General features: G+C 43.5%; 1 protein-coding gene across 1 annotated transcript; it reads left to right on the plus strand.

Moving 5' to 3' along the window:
• Positions 1-389: 389 nt before the first annotated feature.
• smc3 (structural maintenance of chromosomes 3) lies at positions 390-20,359 on the plus strand. The gene is made up of 29 exons (XM_030781490.1): positions 390-534; positions 1,358-1,433; positions 1,721-1,759; positions 1,898-1,965; positions 2,277-2,348; positions 2,442-2,521; positions 2,658-2,736; positions 2,949-3,066; positions 3,542-3,717; positions 3,947-4,027; positions 5,073-5,237; positions 6,027-6,148; positions 6,503-6,716; positions 7,407-7,510; positions 8,973-9,072; positions 9,604-9,764; positions 9,883-10,024; positions 10,521-10,671; positions 11,064-11,216; positions 12,842-12,993; positions 13,750-13,908; positions 14,833-14,940; positions 15,040-15,148; positions 15,533-15,780; positions 17,116-17,328; positions 18,644-18,835; positions 19,109-19,286; positions 19,639-19,745; positions 20,137-20,359. Exons 1-29 carry the CDS (start codon positions 520-522, stop codon positions 20,206-20,208), a joined length of 3,654 nt encoding a protein of 1,217 aa, XP_030637350.1. The 5' UTR covers positions 390-519; the 3' UTR covers positions 20,209-20,359.
• Positions 20,360-20,789: the final 430 nt, after the last annotated feature.

A 20,789-nucleotide genomic window follows, 5' to 3' on the forward strand; every position in this document is an offset into this window, starting at 1 on the left:
TGCCGAACTGCCCGTAATACTGTACCGCAGCACAGTTTAAGAGCTCTTACAGGCCAGGCAGAGCTCCTGTATCTTGGCGCCCAACGTCTAGCCGCTTGAGCTAAACCATCTTCGCAAAATGGGAGGGCCATTGAAAATAAATCATTGCAAAAGTCATGAGCATGGGTGAATTAATTTCATACTCTTTTAAAATAATATTTTAACAAGAAAGTAAATGAAATTATTTGATATTTAGAGATCGAATTTGTGAAATTTTAAATTTAATAAAACGAAATAATTTCATTTCCCCCTAAATTGTGAAATCAAACGTCCTATTTTGTCCCGCCCCATCGCCATTTTCCTTGTTATTTCTGTATTGTCAGGATAACAAAATTACAGATGCCACATACAGTTTTAAATTTTGATTAACTGTCCATATTACTGAGATTTTAAACTATCCTATCCTTCTTCCCTTTTGTGGAGGAGGTGGGTGTTTGATTTGGACTTTAATTGCTGAGGAAAGTTTCTGCAGAACCGACCATGTACATTAAACAGGTATGTGAGAGCGAGTTGCATGTCGTCGAATTGTGAACATTTGGGTGTTTTTGCTGCATAAAAATGTTACTCTGGTATTTGCTGAGGTAATTTACCGTGTTCACGGTAAGCCAATGTTCTGTTAGAAGAAAGTGCATTATCTTTGCATAGAGATAGTGAGGTTTATGTCAAACTACTTCGCGGCTAACTGGCATAACATTGGCTAGCTAGTTAGCATGGTCGGTAACCTATCGTAGTGCATGGCCTGTTGTTTTAGCTAGCAAGCTAGCTTCGTTAGCCGTCTGTTTTCAGGCTGCAGTCATGTTGTAGTCCAGTGTAGCTGACATAGAGCAATTGAAAGTACAGACGTATCAAATACTGCAGACCCTGTTACTTAAAAAAATCAATAATATATGTATTTTTGGAAACCTATGACTGTGGTCTGTTTATTTAAGTTCGTGTCAGAAAAGTATGTTAATCCGCGTTGTCTGTCGCTCTGCGTTACACGTTATGTTTTGGGCACCTCTGCATTTCCCTCTCTGAGAAGTTCTCAGGTTTTTATTATATGCGAGAATTTAACGTCACTGATTTGGCAAATATGCCGCCCCAGATTCACCCGACTCTGCTAATCGTAATGACAGAGTTACACGCGTCTTGCTCATTAATTATGTAAGAGTGTCATTTGGAAGACTCAAGTACCTGAAATGCAGGTGTAATATAGGTCATGTTCAGTCTTAGCGGGCAGTCTGACAGAGACACTTAGAGGTCTGCCGACCATAAACTTTTAATGGAAATATTAAGGACATGTCTGTGTCATGTGTGATTTGGTGCTGTTTGCTTTCAGGTCATTATCCAGGGGTTCAGAAGTTACAGGGATCAGACAGTAGTCGATCCATTCAGTTCAAAACACAATGTCATTGGTGAGTTTGTTTTCTCTCTCACCCCCATATAGTAAACAGCTAGTGTTTTTAATTTTCTCTGAGGGTTTCATTTTTTTGCTTTGCACAATTGACACCTGATTTTCTTGTGTTTTGTTCCCTATAGATAAACTGATTTTAAAAACTGTGATCTCATATACTTATGATCACCAAAAACTGTCAGACTATCACCCCAGCCAACAATAGATTGTCCTCACTTTGGGGCACATGCTTTTGAGCGTTCATCTGACAGACTTTTGACTGTGATGTGTTTTTCCCCCCCCCTACAGTCGGACGAAATGGATCAGGAAAAAGTAACTTCTTTTACGGTAAGTGGCTATTTGGGTTTCTCATATCCACATCACATCCTTTTTATTTTTCTGCGTGTTTGTGTGTGTATGTATGTGTGTGCGTGCATTGGTTCTTACTGGACTTAAGACTCAGTGGGATTGTTTGTTTTTCCACAGCCATTCAGTTTGTGCTCAGTGATGAGTTCAGTCATCTTCGTCCAGAGCAACGGCTGGCCCTGCTGCATGTAAGTCACACGTTAATCTGAAACAAACTGCTCAGAGGATGGACTCATTCCTGTCTCTATTTCCCCTAAGAATGGTCTGAAACTATTTCTGTTTCATGGTGTTGTCTGTTTTCCTCTAAGCTGCAGAGATTTTTGGTGGTCGCCCACTTGCATTTGAGTTTGATGTAATTTCAGAGTTTTTGTGTTTCCTCGTTCATCTTCTATTCGTGATGTGCCTCAGGATTGTTTTCTCACTCTCAGCATGTATTTTTAAATGAAATATTACACAATAATAGATTTGTAGTGACCGTTCCTGTCTTTCTCCATAACAGGAAGGCACTGGTCCTCGGGTTATTTCAGCGTTTGTGGAGATTATATTTGACAATTCTGACAACAGGCTGCCGGTAAGGTTCCCACTGCTGACTGTGTTGCTGCAGAGAGATGGCTAATTTTCAGAGTTATCAGTTGTGTGAATTGTTTGTATGGTCCGTTTGTAGATCGACAAAGAAGAAGTTTCGTTGCGCAGAGTGATTGGTGCTAAAAAGGACCAGTATTTCCTGGATAAGAAGATGGTGACGTAAGTAAAAAAAAACAACAACAACAAATTTTAATGTGTGTTTTCCTACTATCATAGGAAAATCAGGAACTGTGCCATGGTTTACAATAGAAATGCTGATATTTTGCTAATGAAACTTCCCATGTTTTTTTTACAGTAAGAACGATGTCATGAACCTGCTGGAAAGCGCTGGCTTCTCTCGCAGCAACCCTTACTACATTGTTAAGCAGGGAAAGGTAAACGCATCTCTCAAGTATTGCTCAAGTATAAACTAGAGTTGTAATTTTTTTCTGCGCTTCATGAAGGGAGGCGATTTACTTCCTGAGCCTGAACTTGTAGGAGTCACTTACATTTAACCTGCTTCATCTGACTGAGTCATTTTGCTGCTAAGGGGTTTTGCTATTCAGTGTACAGTAATGTGGACCCTCTTGCCTTGTTTGACCCTAAGATCAACCAAATGGCCACAGCTCCGGACTCCCAGAGGCTGAAATTGCTCAGAGAGGTGGCAGGCACCAGGGTCTATGATGAACGTAAAGAAGAAAGTATCTCTCTCATGAAAGAGACAGGTGAGGATTCTCTTCTCTTTTCAGTGCTTTCATTCAGTGTTTTCTTTCACTGGTTCACTTTTCTGTACAACTCCATCAAAACGTTTTCTTTTATGCACTGTCTGAGCTGTATTGCTATAAATGCCTTAAATATAATCAAGTGGATGTGTTAAAATGATTCAGATACTGTTGATACAGAAGCATGAAAGCTTCGGAGGCTGAGTCATGTTTTCAAATGCATAGTTTCTTTGTCTCTTTTTTGGACGTGATAAGTGCGTCACTGATACATGAATGCGACCCAGGTGTATACATGCATAATTGCTCTTTTGGCATTTGGAAAAAGAATGACACATCGTAAAGAGAAAATAAAAGAAAAGAGCCAACAAAGTACTTTCAGTGCTCTAAAACAACCCCATACTTATTTAACCCCCATCCTGTGGGTGCACGGACAGGGAAGGAGAGAGAACAGACTGAGTCCTGATTTTTTTTTTTTCAGAGGGGAAGAGAGAGAAGATTAATGAACTGCTGAAGTACATAGAGGAGAGGCTACACACCCTGGAGGATGAGAAGGAGGAACTGGCTCAGTATCAGAAATGGGACAAGATGAGGAGAGCCCTGGAGTACACCATCTACAACCAGGAGCTCAACGAGACCCGCGCCAAACTGGACGAGGTACACACGGACAGACAGAGAAATTCAGTGATTTTCCTCAGAAAGTACCATGTTTCAAACTGAGGAACATCTTATCCAAATCCATTTTGTAGTGTGAGGTAATCTGCTATAGTATAAATAGTAAATAAATATTGTTTTGTGTTTGTGGTTGAATTCTGAGTGAGTTTATTATTTTTTTAAATCAGTGTCTTGGTTGAGTAGTTAAAGAGTTTTGGGTGCTTTTTTCCAGTTGTCTACTAAGCGTGAGACTTGTGGGGATAAGTCCAGGCAGCTGCGTGATGCCCAGCAAGATGCCAGAGACAAAGTGGAGGTGAGTGTTTGAGTGGTGGAGAGCAGGGCTTGATGTGCTCCTAAGTTGAAAAATTGGGGAGCGCATAAAGAACTTTAGGGGCGCAATGAATATTTATCAAATAATGTGTTTTTCCTTAATAAAGGGATATGAGGAGACATTTACAAGCAAAATGATTTCATTTATTTGAATACAAAAAGGATGCTAGGTTTTTAATTATTTCTGCTTCAAACTGCTTCAAACTTAAAACTGCTTTAAACTGTATAACCAGGATAAACGGTATGAATGGTATGAACACCTCTGTAATTAAGTAGTTCTTCTTAGTTCTAAATGCCAAAAAAAGTCTGCTCAGTCCATTTAGACACAAAGGATATCACTGGTCTAGCAGTTTTTGTAGAAAAAGTGGTGTCTAGAGGGCCCTTTGCGCTGACGAGTGGATCACGTGATTTCTTTCAACAGACATCATTGATTCAGCGCAGTGACCACGTCATCGTCATTGTTGTTGCGTTATCAACCTTTTTGTCGGAAAAAAAAAATTGAGCCTGCTTGGGCTGAATTTTGTAATACTTTTTATTTGCACACATGCCCCTAAATACATTTTATGGTTCGCACGCATCTATTTTTAGTGGCAAATGCGAGTGAAACGCTGTCCTGGGGTGCCTGTTTTGGGTAGCATGCGAATCCCATTCCCCCTCTGTTCACTGTCGTTTTTGTGCTGTGGTAGAAGTTAAAGGAGAAGTTCAGCAGTTTTCCAAAACGTTTTGAAACCTTCATTCTAGCATTCCTATTATGGATTGATATTGAAGCTTTCCAGTGGCTACGATGGCCAAGTTTGATCATTTGAGTTTCAGTAGCATTCTTTTTGGAGGACACAAATGCTAACCATAGTCTCTTACACTCCTGTTGGTTCCTGCTTCGAATGTAAATTTTTAGAAGCTCAGCTCTCATGGTCTGTGGAACAAGTAGTTCTTAAGTCAGAATGTGATGGTGAAAAACGAAAAAGTTCAAGGACGTTTCTTTTTTAAGGAGCTCTGACATATTCTGACCTCTTCTCACTGTCTGTCAGGAAACGGAGCGTGTAGTGCGGGAGTTGAAGGCTAAGATCTCTGCGATGAAGGAGGAGAAAGAGCAGTTGAGTGCGGAGCGGCAGGAGCAGATAAAGCAGAGGACCAAGCTAGAGCTGAAGGCCAAAGATCTGCAGGATGAGCTGGCAGGCAACAGCGAACAGAGGGTACGCGCACACACACACACACATACACGCTCTGACACACACATCTCCATCTGCGTCACTACCACCTCCCTGGGCATAAACCCAAGCCTGCGCCACGGGCCTGTCACACACACACGCTTGTGCACAAACACACACTCACTCGCTCACCACCAATCCATACATATACATATTGTCTCATTCAAACAGACACGTACAAATGCACAGTCATGAGTGAGTCACAAATACACACATTCTGTCTGTCTCTCTCTATCTCTCTCTCTCTCTGTGTGTATCATGGGTGTGTTGCTCTGTGTGTGTGAAACTAATACAAGTGGTTTTAGCCATAGAGCTCTGCATGTGTGAAATACATAGTACACACACACACACACAGATAGTGCCCCCTGTGTGCCAGCCTGGCTCTATGCAGGATTAGGCCCACCTGGCATGGCTGGCACTGTTGTGTTTATTTGGGCAGAGGAAGGGAGGGCTGGAGAAGTGCGTCATTTGCCCTTTGACAGGTGAAGGTAATTACGTTTGGCTCAGGAAGAGAGTCGCTTTCCACCACCAGATGCTCTGTTAGATGGGCACCCTTACTCACGTCACACAGAAGAATTCCACAGTTTTCTCACAGATCAGTTTATAGACACACACACACAGACACAGTCTTACAGTAGTAATAAAAACACTACACATTTGCTGCCAAATCATTTGTGTGGAAGATCATGAGCCTTTCCCCTGTCATCGTCGTCGTGTGACAGTTCTGTTTTGGATCTCTCTCTCCACCCCCCACCTCTACCCTTTCCTTTCTAGAAACGACTGCTGAAAGAGCGTCAGAAGCTTCTAGAGAAGATAGAGGAGAAACAGAAGGAGCTGCAGGAGACAGAGCCCAAATTCAACACTGTGAAAGAGAAGGAGGAGAGAGGGATTGCTAGGTAACACTCGTCAACAACTTCCGCTTTTTTACTCCTCCCAGACAGTCATTTTTCCCTCCCCACTCTGCGAACTTGATCAAGCATTTTCAGCACGGACTTATTAATGGCACCATCATTTCTTCTTCTTCATATCACACAAGTAGGGACTCACCCGATGCATCATATTAGATATTTACAGTGAAGTTGCTGTAAAACATTTTAAGACATTAATGCATTTTCACTACTGTTTCAGTCGTTTGTATTAAGCTAATGAACAGATTCACTGTCTGTATTCGCCTACGCAGTCGAGTTGTGAAGAAGGGGACAGGTGTGTTTCCTGGTGTTCACCAATGTCTCTACACTCTTGTTGTGCAGACTCGCCCAGGCCACTCAGGAGAGAACCGACCTGTATGCCAAACAAGGTCGAGGAAGTCAGTTCACGTCCAAGGAGGAGAGAGACAAGTGGATTAAGAAAGAGCTCAAGTCTTTAGACCAAGCCATTAATGACAAGAAACGACAGATCGCTGCCATCCACAAAGACCTGGAGGACACCGAGGCTAACAAGGAGAGGAACCTTGAACAGTACAATGTAGGAACATAGCGTCACAGTAGTCGACCTGACCAGACATGATCAGAAATCAGTCTTGATTGAACTAATTAGAAGACGTGGTGGTCCCTGAGATCAAGTTGCAGTTATTTGGTTACTAGGCAACACTGTATGACTTTATTGTGCTATGCTGTAATTTATTATGTAGTAATAATTATACCTTTGTAGTAGTTTAATTACAATGTGATGAAGTTTGTGACTAGAAAATAAATCTATAATATCAGTGCTGTGTTTAGAGGATCAGTGACAGCACTGTTGGAAGTGTTTGAATGTACTTTTAATATTTGTAAATGTGACTAATATTACAGATCACACCCAAGAGCCCGAGTGTGTTATTGCAGTCGTTAATGTGTCTTTTGTTTGCTCAGTACAAGTAATGTTAACACGATAACAACACAAACTCTTGAGTTTGACATTTCGCTTATAAAACAAATCCAAAGGACTGTTTAGATAGCGACTAAGTAAACTAATAGTGGAGCTGATTTAAAACGTATTATGACATTCAATAAAAGTAGTCACACCCGAGCCAATAGCTGACGTGGACCAGCAAGAGGGCACAATGAATGCAATAATCTTTTCAACTGTTGTTTTACAGTAGACAGTGAATGTGCTCAGTCTGTTATTATAACATGGCAAACATGTACTTAAAATCTTTAACTTTTACCCCCCTAGAAATTGGATCAAGATTTGAACGAGGTGAAAACTCGTGTGGAGGAGCTGGACAGAAAGTATTACGAAGTGAAGAATAAGAAAGACGAGCTCCAGAGTGAAAGAAAGTAAGACTCTATTTTTTATCCCACTTTTTTCCCTCCTGGGTTCTCCCAGTGAGTAAGACACCCAGAGGAGCCCTGGCTTTGACTCATCCCTCATATTCCTCATATTGATTGATATTCCAAAAGCACGAAACCTCAGTGACTCAGCCAAACAGAAATATCGGCATGGAGACCTTTTGGCTTCGGCCCAGTATCCCAACATCCCACTTTGTGTTCGAAATGTTGCTTTTCTGAAGCTCCATCTATAGCCCTAAGCCATAGGCAACCCCGCATGAGGTTTCACCATACGCTAGCATTGGGCGGTATCAAGGTATTACGGTATACCGGGGTATTTAGAAATTCCGAATTTCTGATTTTCAATACCGTCAAAAATACAGACGCTCCTCTTTCTATTAGACTGTTACGGAGATGCTGTATTGAAGTAGGGTGACCAGGCGTCTTGCTTTGCGTTGTACTGCACAGAATTTTGAGCCTTTGTCACACATCCCACATATCGAGATAATGTCCCGCATTTTCGTTGGTCACTTGGATTTTAACTGTCAGAAATAAGAACACGTGGATGAGTTCTGTCACCAGCCCGGCAGGAGCTGCGTAGTTTCTGCTCTGTTTAATAGCGCTACGTCAAAAGAAGCAGCCTGGCTCATACAAATGCAACATAGCCAAGCTTTTCTAAAAGCCTGGCTTTCATCCAGTGGCTGAGAAGAGAGCAGTGAAGGCGGTCATCAAGAGGCTGTGTTGGCCGTCAATCAAACTGCGCAGATGTGGGGCCAGCAAACTCCTCTGCTACGTTACAAAAACCAAACTTACACAAACTTTGCAGATATGAAGTTAAAAGCTACCAGGCAACGTCATGGCCACAAAGAAAGGAAAATTTACTTTTAGTAAATGGGCCGTGAGATATTGCTGGCTGTCCTTACTTAACTTTTGAGTTAAGGAATAGTAAAATTACATTAGCCTACAAGTCTTGACATTTAATGCTTCCGAGCAATATCACATAGGATTGCTCTAACATTGTGAATGACTTAGGTTCACTGACAGTGTCTAATATGCAATTAGCCTGCTTACAGTAAACACCTATGCCTCGTACTCTAGTCTATTCCACAGAACACTAGTTAGGCCATCAACATTCCCTCCCTTGTACACAACTATACATATTCATCATATAGTCGTAAAATTACTAGGTCTTTTTAGATAACCACTGACTGTTTAACCAAAGGCTGATTCTCGTTACATTTTAGTTGTTTATTTATTTATTTACGCAAAAACCGTCATATACTGTATACCCCGGTGAAATGTCAGGAAGGTATGGAAGAAATAGATACCGCCGAAGCCTACTGCATGCAGCACTGTGCCATGAGCCCTCACGAAACGAGGAAGGGGGGAGGTTGGTTGGCTGGATTTATGCCCAGGTATGGTGTCCCTAAGCTGGTCTGTTGGATGTCTCTTTCCCCTCCTCTTGCTCTAGTTACCTGTGGAGAGAGGAGAATGCAGAGCAGCAGGCCCTGGCAGCCAAACGGGAGGATTTGGAGAAGAAGCAGCAGCTCCTGAGAGCAGCTACAGGAAAGGTCAGGACAGCCAGTCTCTGCCCACTCTCTATATCCGGTCTCATACACACACATATATATATATACATATGTATTAACATTTCTACGCAGGAGCTAACCTTTTTTCACACACTGTGAGTCATCTTAATCAGAGAGAGGGAGAGTCTGTGTTTAAATTGTCATGTCTTTGCGTGTGTGATGAAATTAATGTATCCTACATACTATGAGTCAGATCTGTCAGAGAGATGGGGGGGGGGGGGGGGGGGGGGGGGGGGGGGGGACCTATCCCACTTCTGCAAACGAAGAGAAGCTGTTAAAGAAATTGTCTCAATGCGGATGAAGCCACTAATAGAGTTTGGTATTTCTCACCATCGCTATATCAGTTAAATTTATTGGACAGGTACATAGTTAATAACATAATGTTTATGTACCATGTCGTGGTTTTCTTAAGTGTGAGTGTAGACACGATCCAAGGCTAGCTCATACTCTGTCTGTAAAAAAAAAACACTGAACAAATTTAAAATGGTAATTTGTCGCGCATTATACCCTCAGGCCATTCTGAACGGCATTGACAGCATCAACAAGGTATTAGAACACTTCCGTAGGAAAGGAATCAACCAGCATGTCATCAGCGGTTACCATGGCATCGTCATGAACAACTTTGAATGTGAGCCAGCTTTTTATACGTGCGTGGAGGTGACTGCAGGAACCAGGTGAGCACCTCAACACAATTTTGTACACCACGTGTCCAGAAATCCGAGGTGAGCGTTAGTAAATGAATGGCCACTGGATGAACTGACAGGGTTTTTTTTTCCCCCTTGTGTTGCTCAGGTTGTTTTATCACATCGTAGAGACTGATGAAGTCAGCACTAAGATCCTGATGGAGTTCAATAAGATGAACTTGCCTGGTGAGGTCACTTTCCTCCCACTCAATAAGCTGGACGTCAGGGACACTGCCTACCCTGAGACTAACGTAAGTGTAAAAACTAATGTGTCATCGTATTCAGAGTGCCTCATCTTATTCCCACTGCCCAATCCCCCGTCCCAGTCCCATTACCACACTGCCACCCCCTCTTTCCAGGTTCATATGCATCATCTCGTCCTGTTCTTCAGCCCATCCTGAAGGAGCGTCATTGATTTCATGCTCTCTGGGCAATGATGAATGTGTTATTTAATTGTGTACAGTGGCAAGTTAGTCTCATCAGTTAGCCAAAGACCCCTGATGGATCCGACGCGAAAAATTTCTCAGCCTTGTACAGTGAAATTCTGCTGTACTTTGACAGCTTTACTGATGACGTAAAACCGTTGAGAGAACAGTACTAACGCCCCCTCTTGTTTGGATGAGACATTCTGTGCAGCGATGGCCACATGTTGTCAGATCTGGCTGGAGACGCTTCACGGTTTTCACCAGCGCCTTAGCCTAGATGCTGTCCCGGTGAACCCAATCTGAAACTGTTCTCCCCCCCCAGGATGCGATTCCGATGATCAGCAAACTGCGATACAGCCCGAACTTCGACAAAGCCTTCAAACACGTGTTTGGGAAAACCCTGATCTGTCGCAGCATGGAGGTGTCCACGCAGCTGGCCAGGGCTTTCACAATGGACTGTATCACTCTGGAGGGTATGTAACGGTCTTGATGCCCTCATCAGACACATGCAGGCACATATTACATAAGACTGACCATCATCGGCAGTGGTGAAAGGCTTTTTCCTCAATCTTATGAAACTACCGATGGTTTATGGCATTAGGACTGAGATTACATAATGCTGTGGTAATAACGGACATACAAATCTGTGTCATGTGGTAAAACCGTTGCACTGCTGATTGTGTCGGTTATTCTTTTTTTTTTTAACGTGTTGCAGTGTAATAGACTTTGCAGACTGGTAAATATTTCAGTAGCACCAGTGAAGTAGTGTGAGGACCAAATGCTTACATTTATGATGGCTAAATCTACAGATCTTAATCTTGTGTCTCTGCGTGTGTGTGTGTGTGTGTGTGTGTCTGATGTGCAGGTGACCAGGTGAGCCATCGTGGTGCTCTGACAGGCGGTTACTACGACACGCGGAAGTCTCGCCTGGAGCTGCAGAAGGACATGAGGAAGGCGGAGGAGGAGCTAACGGAACTGGAGGCCAAACTCAACGAGAACCTGCGCAGGAACATCGAACATATCCTTTAGTCCAGAACAAAACGGCCAGAGACACTCTTATACGTTTACCCCCAGCCCTTTGGAAAGGATCATTCTGTGAAAAAGATGACCCTTCTGCTGAACTCAGTTGTCAATAGTGAGACTGTTTATTTTTCCCCTCCTAATGTTTACAGTGGCAGTGAACAGGGCATGTTTAGCTGTAGACTGAAACAACTGTGTCTGAACACTGCGGTAAGGTATTTATGACACACTTTCCCAGTAGTAGTAGAGTCATCAGCCACACGGCTCTAGAGAAAAAGAGAAATTATTCATTAGGGCTGGAATTTCAAACGCCAGATTGGTGAGGTACACTAACGGCCATTCTAACTCCGACATAGACCGGTGTGTTGAATACAGAAGTGGAGGAGATTGTGCTACTATTTTAAAAGGTGTTCTTTTTTAGCGTGTGAAAAACACTTGGTTCTGTGAATTCTTAATCTGTGCTTGACCCGGTCCTGGCCAAGGTCGTTGAGAGATCTGGAGGTTTTGGAAGGCGGAAAGGCGGACGTGAGGTGGCAATATGTCTTAATCCGCATTTGGCCGGGGCTGTACTCCGATGATATCACACCCTGATCAGCCAAAGCTGATTAGCATGACAGGAGGTCAGAAAGGGCAGCTGGATGACTCACAGCAGGCACTGGGCCATTATCGCCTGTGTGTGTGTGTGTGTGCACGCATGCGTGGGTGTGCGCGCGCGTGTGCGTGTGTGCGTGTCAGTCAGAGCGGCGTGTGTGTGTGTGTGTGTCAGTCAGTCAGAGCAATGTGTGTGTGTGTGTGTGTGTGTCAGTCAGAGCAGTGTGTGTGTGTGTCAGTCAGAGCGGTGTGTGTGTGTGTGTGTCAGTCAGAGCGGCGTGTGTGTGTGTGTGTGTGTGTGTGTGTGTGTGTGTGTGTGTGTCAGTCTGAGCTGCGTGGGTGTGGGTGGCTGTGCTGAACTGATGACAGAGCCACTCTTGTGGCTGACTCAGAGCCCAAATGATTTCTTTTAAAAGCTTGTTTTCCTTTAAAGCCCCTCTCTGTTAGATTGGCCTTGCCTCAAGTGCTGTGTCTGCTCTATTTATAGCGGCAAGTCTTAACAGCAGTGCGGTGACATAACCCCGCGTAGCACAATTATCTTAACAGGGCATTGTGACGGTGCCACACTGAAAGCGTAAAATACTGTTTAGAACCAGACTGCCTGCAGCCCATTTTAAAACACTTCTAAACAGACTTTGTCTTTCTATCTCTCTCTCTTGCTATATATCTATATTGATATCTATGCGCGCACACACACATATGCACACACACACCTATATATATATATATCTATATATATCTGTTTGTATATATGTATGTATGTGTATGTATATGTGTGTGTGTGTGTGTATATATATATATATATATATATATATATATATATATATTTGTCTCTCTATATACGTACATTCACACACACATGCACACACATATATATGTATTTCTTAGGTAACGGTGGCCTCATTCGTGGTTATTTGGCCAGATGTGTTTTGTCTGTAGTGTGGTTGCAATAGTCTTTGATTTGTAATCTGTGCTGTATAGATGTAATAGACAGAGAGTCCACTGAGACAGTCTTTCCTTAGCGCCCTGTACGCATTAACAATGAGATCGACCAGCTGATGAACCAGATGCAGCAGATAGAGACGCAGCAGAGGAAGTTTAAAGCCTCCAGAGACAGCATCCTGTCTGAGATGAAGATGCTGAAAGAGAAAAGACAGCAGTCAGAGAAAACCTTCATGCCAAAGGTGAGTGGGCCAACTCCCCACACTCCTGCATCCAGCACAAACACAGCTTTGCCAGTGTAGCCAAAAATTCGTTTATACGATTTCAGTTTTGGTCGGCAATGTTACATAATATGGTATGGGGTTTTTTCTTTTCTCTCCCTCTTTTTTTTTTTTGGGTTGAAAAATGAAGGAACTGTTAAATTACAGATCAGTTACATCTGAAAGTCAGCTGCTTCATGGTTGTGGTCTCCCTTTCAATACTTCACAGTACAGAAAGTGGGTGCTGGTTTACATGACACTTAATCTCCTCACAGTTTAATTTTTTCTTCTTTTAATCTGTAGACCAGCCAACAACTCATCCTTGAAAACTCAGCATCTTTCTGTTTCTTAATGCCAGCATGTTTTCAGTCACTTCACGGGGTAGCCTACATTTATGAATGTAAAAATAAGCCCATTTTACTAAATGAATTTGGTTCAGTTAGAGTACAAATGGCAAGCATAGCACGGATGTCTCTTGATGCTGCCCAGTTTTAGTCACAAACCATTTGGCTCCGCAGACTGTAAACAAACACGGCTGAGAACTGAGCACAAAGCCTTTAGTCAACAAAATAAATCCCAGATTTCTCCTGCTTCATCTCCTGAAGATCTGCCAGAAAAGGTTTACTAGAAAAGTTCCTTGAGTACGTGCGGTCTAACGTCCTATCATCCTAGAGGCCGGTCCTCAACAGATCTGCCTGTGACTTTGTCTGATGACGCGTTCTCTTCTCTGTTTGACAGCAACGCAGTCTCCAGAGCCTGGAGGCCAGTCTGCACGCTATGGAGTCCACGCGGGAGTCTCTGAAAGCAGAGCTGGGCACAGACCTGCTGTCTCAGCTGAGCCTGGAGGATCAGCGTCGCGTCGATGACCTCAACGACGAGATCCGTCAGCTCCAGCAGGTACGGCCGCTCATTGCAGGCCGAGGACAGTGCTCCCGCACGGACTCAAAACTGTGTCGTTTCTGTGTTTAATTTGGGTTAGGCATCTTAGATTACCTCATGACCTGCCTTACAATGACAGGCTGCTGCTAACCGTTATGAAGTTTTTTATGTGTTTTAATGTGTTTTTTTAGTTAAAGCATTTTGAAGATCACTGTCTTAAACTGGTGAACTTTCTCAGCGATGTGCTTTTCCCTAAAATTCAGTGTAAATCCTAAGTGCTATTGAATTCGCCATGAATGTGCTGCATTGTATGTCAGGTGTATGTCGCAAGCTTGTGAGGGAAACACAGAGTTTTTTCTAAAGGGACAAAGATTAGTGGCTGTGCCCACACTTTGCCCACGTACATAAAATTACAATACCCCCCCCCCCCAGTATTAATTCACACCTGTGTGGAGGCTGAAAGATATCCCTCCCCCCTCCCCCGCACCACGACGCTGGAAAGCATATGAATGGCGTTTGTCACTACAAAGCTCTGTGTGTGTTTGAGTGGGAGTCTTTGCTAAAGCTTGTCCTCACTCAGCTGTCTCTCATTATCACCACAATACAGTCCTGTTGGCTTCAGTCCACACACAGCGGCCTGGACAAAACTGTTTTTTTTTTTTTTTTTATCACTACGTGTGAGCTGTACCTTCATAACCCAGTCTGTCCTATTGTTTTTTTTTTTTTTTTTTTAACCTTATTTGGTCTTCTGGTTTCTGAGAAGACAGGGTTATTGTTTCTGTATTTACTCTGTGAGGAGGGTGTGTTTGTGTTTGTGTGCTTGTGTGAAAAGTTATGCATGGTTGATGAGTTCTGTTCTATTAATGAGCAGTGAAAAACTTACATGCAGAAAAATCCACCATCACTTCAGTCTACCTGTCAATGTGTTTTGTAACTTGTCAGGATAACAGGCAACTGCTGAACGAGAGAATCAAACTGGAGGGTATCATGACAAGAGTGGAGACCTACCTCAACGAAAACCTGCGCAAACGACTCGATCAAGTCGAACAGGTATGTTCACAGTACTGGCCCCGTCTGTCTTTATTTGGCTTCTCACAATCGGTCCTGCAGGGGTCGAGCTGTAATGTTAATGTGTGTGTGTGTGTTTAGGAACTGAATGAGTTGAGAGAGACAGAGGGAGGCACAGTTCTCACAGCGACCACATCAGAGTTGGACGGCATCAACAAACGGATCAAAGACACCATGGCTCGTTCAGAGGGTGAGTATGGACACAGCTCCAGGCTTTGGGAAATTAGTCCTTGGGGATCTGTATCTATTCCAGACATAACATTAGATTAATTCTACACTACTTAGGCTAATTGAGACACAGTGCACTGAATGTATTGAGTTGGAAGCAAGCTTTCCCAGGAGAAGTGTTGAACTGTGGATGGACGTGGCGTAGTTTCACCCAAGAGAGAAATAAAGATTAAATGAAAAACACATCCAGGGTTAGACAGAAAAGAAAGGTGGTTATATTGGGAGAGGCCATGAGGTGATTTCACCAGTTGAATGGAGTCTGTCTCATAAAAGGCAACTGAATTGGACAATTTGTGGATTAAGGTCATTCAGATTCTCATTCAGTGATTCTCTTGCGTGCGTTCAGATTTAGACGGGCTTATCGATAAGACGGAGATCGAGATCAAAGACCACCTGAAGAGCATGGATCGATGGAAGACCATCGAGAAAGAACAGAACGACGCCATCAACCACGACACTAAGGAGCTGGAGAAGATGACCAACAGACAGGGTATGCTTCTGAAGAAGAAGGAGGAGTGTATGAAGAAAATCAGAGAGCTTGGCTCCTTGCCTCAGGAGGCTTTCGAGAAATACCAGACCCTCACGCTCAAACAGGTAACACTATCCAAAACACACAGCCCAAAGAGTTAATCACATGCTCAGACAGGTAACACTATGCAAAACGCACAGCCCAAAGACTTAATCACACGCTCAGATAGGTAACACTATCCAAAACACACAGCCCAAAGAGTTAATCACACGCTCAGACAGGTAACTTTTACCTGTCCAAACAGAGAACTAACAGTCAGCCCCCCACACTCTAAACAGGTAACAACATTGCTCTATCCAATCACAGCCTAAAATGCACACTCCAACAGGTAACACTTACCCATCCAAACACAGTCCAGATAACCTCCACGCTCAAAAAAATAACGTTTATCTGTCTGATCACACAGCCCTAGAACCAGAGTGTGAGGCTCTTCTAGCCGACGCAGTCGACACAGATAGGGATAGATTTGGACAAGTACCTGACGCTCAAACAGCAGAATTACCTAACCCTCACCCTAGAACTAGCTAAGCCTCCCACTCAAACCTACCAAACTTACCTAACTCTTACCCTCAGGTACATTCATCTTACCAGACAAGGATCAGTTATCTAACCTTAAACCCCACCTTCAGCCAGCAAGACGTACCTAGCTAAGCACTCCCACTCAAAATATCTTTCTGCTCTTTCTTTCTGTCTTTCTGCTTTCTTTCTTTCTTTCTTTTTTTCCTTTCTTTTGCCTCTTCATTGTCCTTGTCAGTCAACTGGGGTCTTTCATGCACCACTTAGATTCCGTCCTCTGTCATTCCTCCCACCGACCCCCCCCCCCCCCCCCCCCCCCCCGTATCTGTCATTCTCTACCTCCCTCCATCTCTTCTCTCCATGTCAGAGCGCCCTTGCCTCTGTGTCACAGCCCTCCTACACCGAGGTGACTCACACTCTCGTTACCTCTCCCTCTCTTTCTCTCTCTCTTTTTTTTTCCCCTGCTTGTTTGAGTTTCTGATGAGGGGGATGTTCACATGTGTCCTCTTCATCTTCACGGCTGGAAATATATCTGTTTTTTTTCTTCTGTTGAAATATCTCTGTTTTTTCTTCTGTTGAAGCCGTTGGCCAGTAATGGTCCTTTTTTGAAACATGAGTAGACAGTTGACAGTTTTTTTCTTTTCTGCTAAACCATATTTCTGTTTGTTAAATTACACAAGATATTTTCCCTCTCTCTGTCTCTCTCTCTCTCTTTTCTCACTCATTACTCCTTTTCTCCCTGCTGTACTTCAGTGAGGTTGTGGAGTGTATCAAACAGATGTAGGCTTTACAATCAGTACCTGCATTAGAACATCACACATTTTCACTCTGTACATAACACACTTTTGTAAAAGTCACATGTGTGTGTTGCTTTTTGTGTGCAGCTCTTCAGGAAGCTGGAGCAGTGTAATACTGAGCTGAAGAAATACAGTCACGTCAACAAAAAGGCTCTGGACCAGTTTGTCAACTTCTCTGAGCAGAAGGAGAAGCTGATTAAGAGACAGGATGAACTGGACCGAGGGTACAACTCCATCATGGAACTCATGAACGTTCTGGAGCTACGTAAATACGAAGCCATCCAACTCACATTCAAACAGGTACACACACACACACACACACACAAAAGAGCATTTAACAAACCTTCAAACTAGAACATATATGTGCAAATACATACAACTCATCTTCAAACAGATACACGTATCGTCGGTTCACTAAGTCCCCTTCGGGTCGTCAGGCGCATACAAAAGCATTTAACTTGCCTTCAGCATGGGTAGACATGAATGTGGACATGAGTAGTCCATACGCCTACTGAAAATCATTCTGCATCATTAGCTTATCCCCCTGTAAACATAAATAAGGAGTTTATAGTGAATGTGAAGCCCAGTGGTGAATGTAGTTAGTGTCACAGATGAGCCTCTGAAGATTGCTGTGGACTCTGGAGCTGTATAGACTTAGGGGGGGGGGGGGCAGTTCAGATATGGGGAGTGAGGAGTTACACCCCCCACAACAGACACTCAGCTGCACTTTGACCATGATAAGCTGTCTGCATCCCTTATCCCGTCAGCCATACAGAGATATAGAGATGAGACCAATCTTGTCAAGGGAAAAATGGGAAATTGCCTAGGGGTGCCTCTTTGTGAGCTGACCTATATTCTGTTTTTGATCATTATCGTCAGCCAGATCTTTCCTTTTCTTTTTCTTTTTTTTTTGGCCTTCTCCTTTTTTTTTTTTTTTATGACGAAAGCTAAGCTAACAGTGACAGTTTGTGGTTCTCCACAGGCCCTCCTGAGTGTAAAACGATGACTATAAATCAACTGATATTTCAAAATAAAGGACACTTCCTCTACATTCAGCCAGAGTTACTTAACCTCACCTACTTGACCTACGTCTACAATGCAGCGTAATATTATCTCTGAGTAATAACGGACTCTGTCGATCCCGGCTGTACTTAATGATGCAGTGGAGCAGAAAAAGAATACATTGTGACCCCTGATGACGATCACAAAATCTGACACATGCCAGTTTTCATTCATGGAGATGGAATGTGGGAAGAACAAGTGGTCTGGGAGCTCCTTTTTTGGGTCCACTGGTTATTTGAAATGCCCTTTTGTGGGTTTTTTTTGTTTGTTTGTTTGTTTGTTTGTTTGTTTTTTCCTCCTGTAAGAATCTCTGGTAGAATCTTTCATATCAGACATGGCCCTGGAAATTGCCCATTACAAAATAAGACACAGCTAGTAATGAAGACAGAACACAAAGTGATTCAGAATACACCATAATATTTTTTTTTCTAATTTATTATGTTTAATATTTAACTTCATATATATTATTTCATTCCATATATTTTGTTTAAATCCCTTATATATATTTTTTTTTTGTAGCACTGTGTTAAGCTCTGTTTGTCTTGCTGTGCAGGTGTCTAAGAACTTCAGTGAGGTGTTCCAGAAGCTGGTCCCTGGGGGCAAGGCTACACTGGTGATGAAGAAAGGTGACACTGAGGGCAGCCAATCACAGGACGAAGGAGAGGGCGGGACCGACAGCGAGAAAGGCTCCGCCTCCCAGAGCAGTGTGCCCTCTGTCGACCAGTTCACTGGAGTTGGCATCCGGGTAGGAAAACACCTCTGTGTGTGTGTGTGCCAGAGCGAGAGGTTCTTTATCTCACGTTCCACACATGGCTTACACTACGTGGCGTCACTCAAGAGCATGCTGCAGTGCTGCTGAGGCTGAAATGATAATACGTATGACTTTTCAGTTCACAGCGATGTTTGTGGGGTTTGTGTAAGAGTCCGTCCGTGCGTGCATGCACGCACGCGTGTGAGACTACTTCCCTTACACTCTTGTGTGTGTGTGTGTGTGTGTGTGTGTGTGTGTGTGTATCAGGTGTCTTTCACAGGAAAACAGGGGGAGATGAGGGAGATGCAGCAGCTCTCAGGAGGACAGAAGTCTCTGGTGGCCCTGGCTCTCATCTTTGCCATTCAGAAGTGTGACCCTGCTCCCTTCTACCTGTTTGATGAGATCGACCAGGCTTTGGACGCCCAGCACCGCAAAGCCGTGTCTGGTACGTCAGCCTCTTAACAGCTAAACCTGGACGCGAAGAAAGCCGAGCGAGAGCAGGAAGGAAGGCAGAGCAGAGGATAATAGGATTTCAAGTAGCTCTCTCTTAGTTCTCTCTCCGAGGGCCTCTTTTGTTAAATCACTCCCCGAATGGGTTCGCTGGTTTCCATGGCGCTGCTAGAGTCATCTTGTCATCTTACCTTGTCTTATGAAACTTGGATAGATGTTTCTTTTTTATAAAAAAGACAGAAAGAAAGAAATAAAGAAAGACAGAGGCTTTCAGAGATGCAGAATCAAAGGAAAAGGACAGTGATAGGAAAAGCTGAGCAGTAATGTCATGGTCTGTGTGTTTTCAGATATGATCGTCGAGTTGGCAGGACATGCTCAGTTCATCACCACAACATTCAGACCTGAGCTCCTGGAGTCCGCAGACAAGTTCTACGGAGTCAAGTTCAGGAACAAGGTGCCGTCCCTCTAAACTCTGTCATTCCCTGGTCTTTTGTCCCTCCCCTGCCTCAGTGAGCAAATCAGAAAACAGACATCATGTGCAGCATCTAGAGATGCACACAAACTGTACGTTGACTTGCATGTGTGATTAATGAACTAAATGTCCTTGGATGGATCAAATTTGGAGACAGTAATTTGGGTGTGCTCGATGCAGAGGGGCCTGTAAATGATCAAAGTGATTTTTAATGAGATGGCTTCACTTAGCTTCCATGTCTAAGCCCCATGGACAATATGCTCTTCTTCATTTAAAGAAGTTGTGTGTGTGTGTGTGTTACATGTGGTATGTGTGTGTGCGTGCGTGCGTGTTTGTTTGTGGTATGTGTGTGTGTGTGTGTGTGTCTCATCAGGTGAGTCACATCGACGTGATCTCAGCCGAACAAGCGAAGGACTTTGTGGAGGATGACACCACTCATGGATAAGAACTCCTCCTCCTCCCCTCCCTCCTCTCTCTCCAGCGCTCTCCCCCTCCAGGAGCCTGCATTTCTCCTCTCCAGCAGACTGCACCATCTCTCACCTCTACAGCTTTTTTATATACTCCCTCGTTTCTGTCATTCTTCTGAATGAGACACATTCCCCCCCCCCCCCCCCCCCCCCCCCCCCCCCCCCCCCCACCCCCTTTAATAAAAAAAAGACATAAAGATTGTCAGCTGAGGTAATATTTAAGAGAGGAGAAAAGCGTGCCATGCGTTTTAATTATACTGCTGAAATGTGGCGTGTTCCTGTTGTCTTTGTGTAAGATTGATTCTTATGATTTTGAAAAAGCGTTCAGATAAAATTGGTCACTTCCTGTGTGTGTGTGTGTGTGTGTGTGTGTGTGAGTGAGAGAGAGTGTGTGTGTTCCACCTTCATGGGGACAGTTCTGCATTTCATATTTGACCTTATTTACATTGTTATCAGACCCATCCCAGTGGTCTCATCACTCCAGTTCATCCCTTGTCCTTTCTTTATTCTGCAAAAAAGATGGTATTACAGTCTGTTTGTTACTGTTGGGACGCCAAAT

Source organism: Chanos chanos, chromosome 8 (genome assembly GCF_902362185.1).
Source record: "Chanos chanos chromosome 8, fChaCha1.1, whole genome shotgun sequence".
Classification (NCBI taxonomy): Eukaryota; Metazoa; Chordata; class Actinopteri; order Gonorynchiformes; family Chanidae; genus Chanos; species Chanos chanos.

Excerpts from the sequence above, each read along its gene's own strand:
- smc3 (XM_030781490.1), top strand. Across the intron at positions 12,994-13,749 it reads AGAAAACCTTCATGCCAAAG|CAACGCAGTCTCCAGAGCCT; the intron begins GTGAGTGGGCCA and ends TCTGTTTGACAG. Across the intron at positions 17,329-18,643 it reads TCCAACTCACATTCAAACAG|GTGTCTAAGAACTTCAGTGA; the intron begins GTACACACACAC and ends CTTGCTGTGCAG.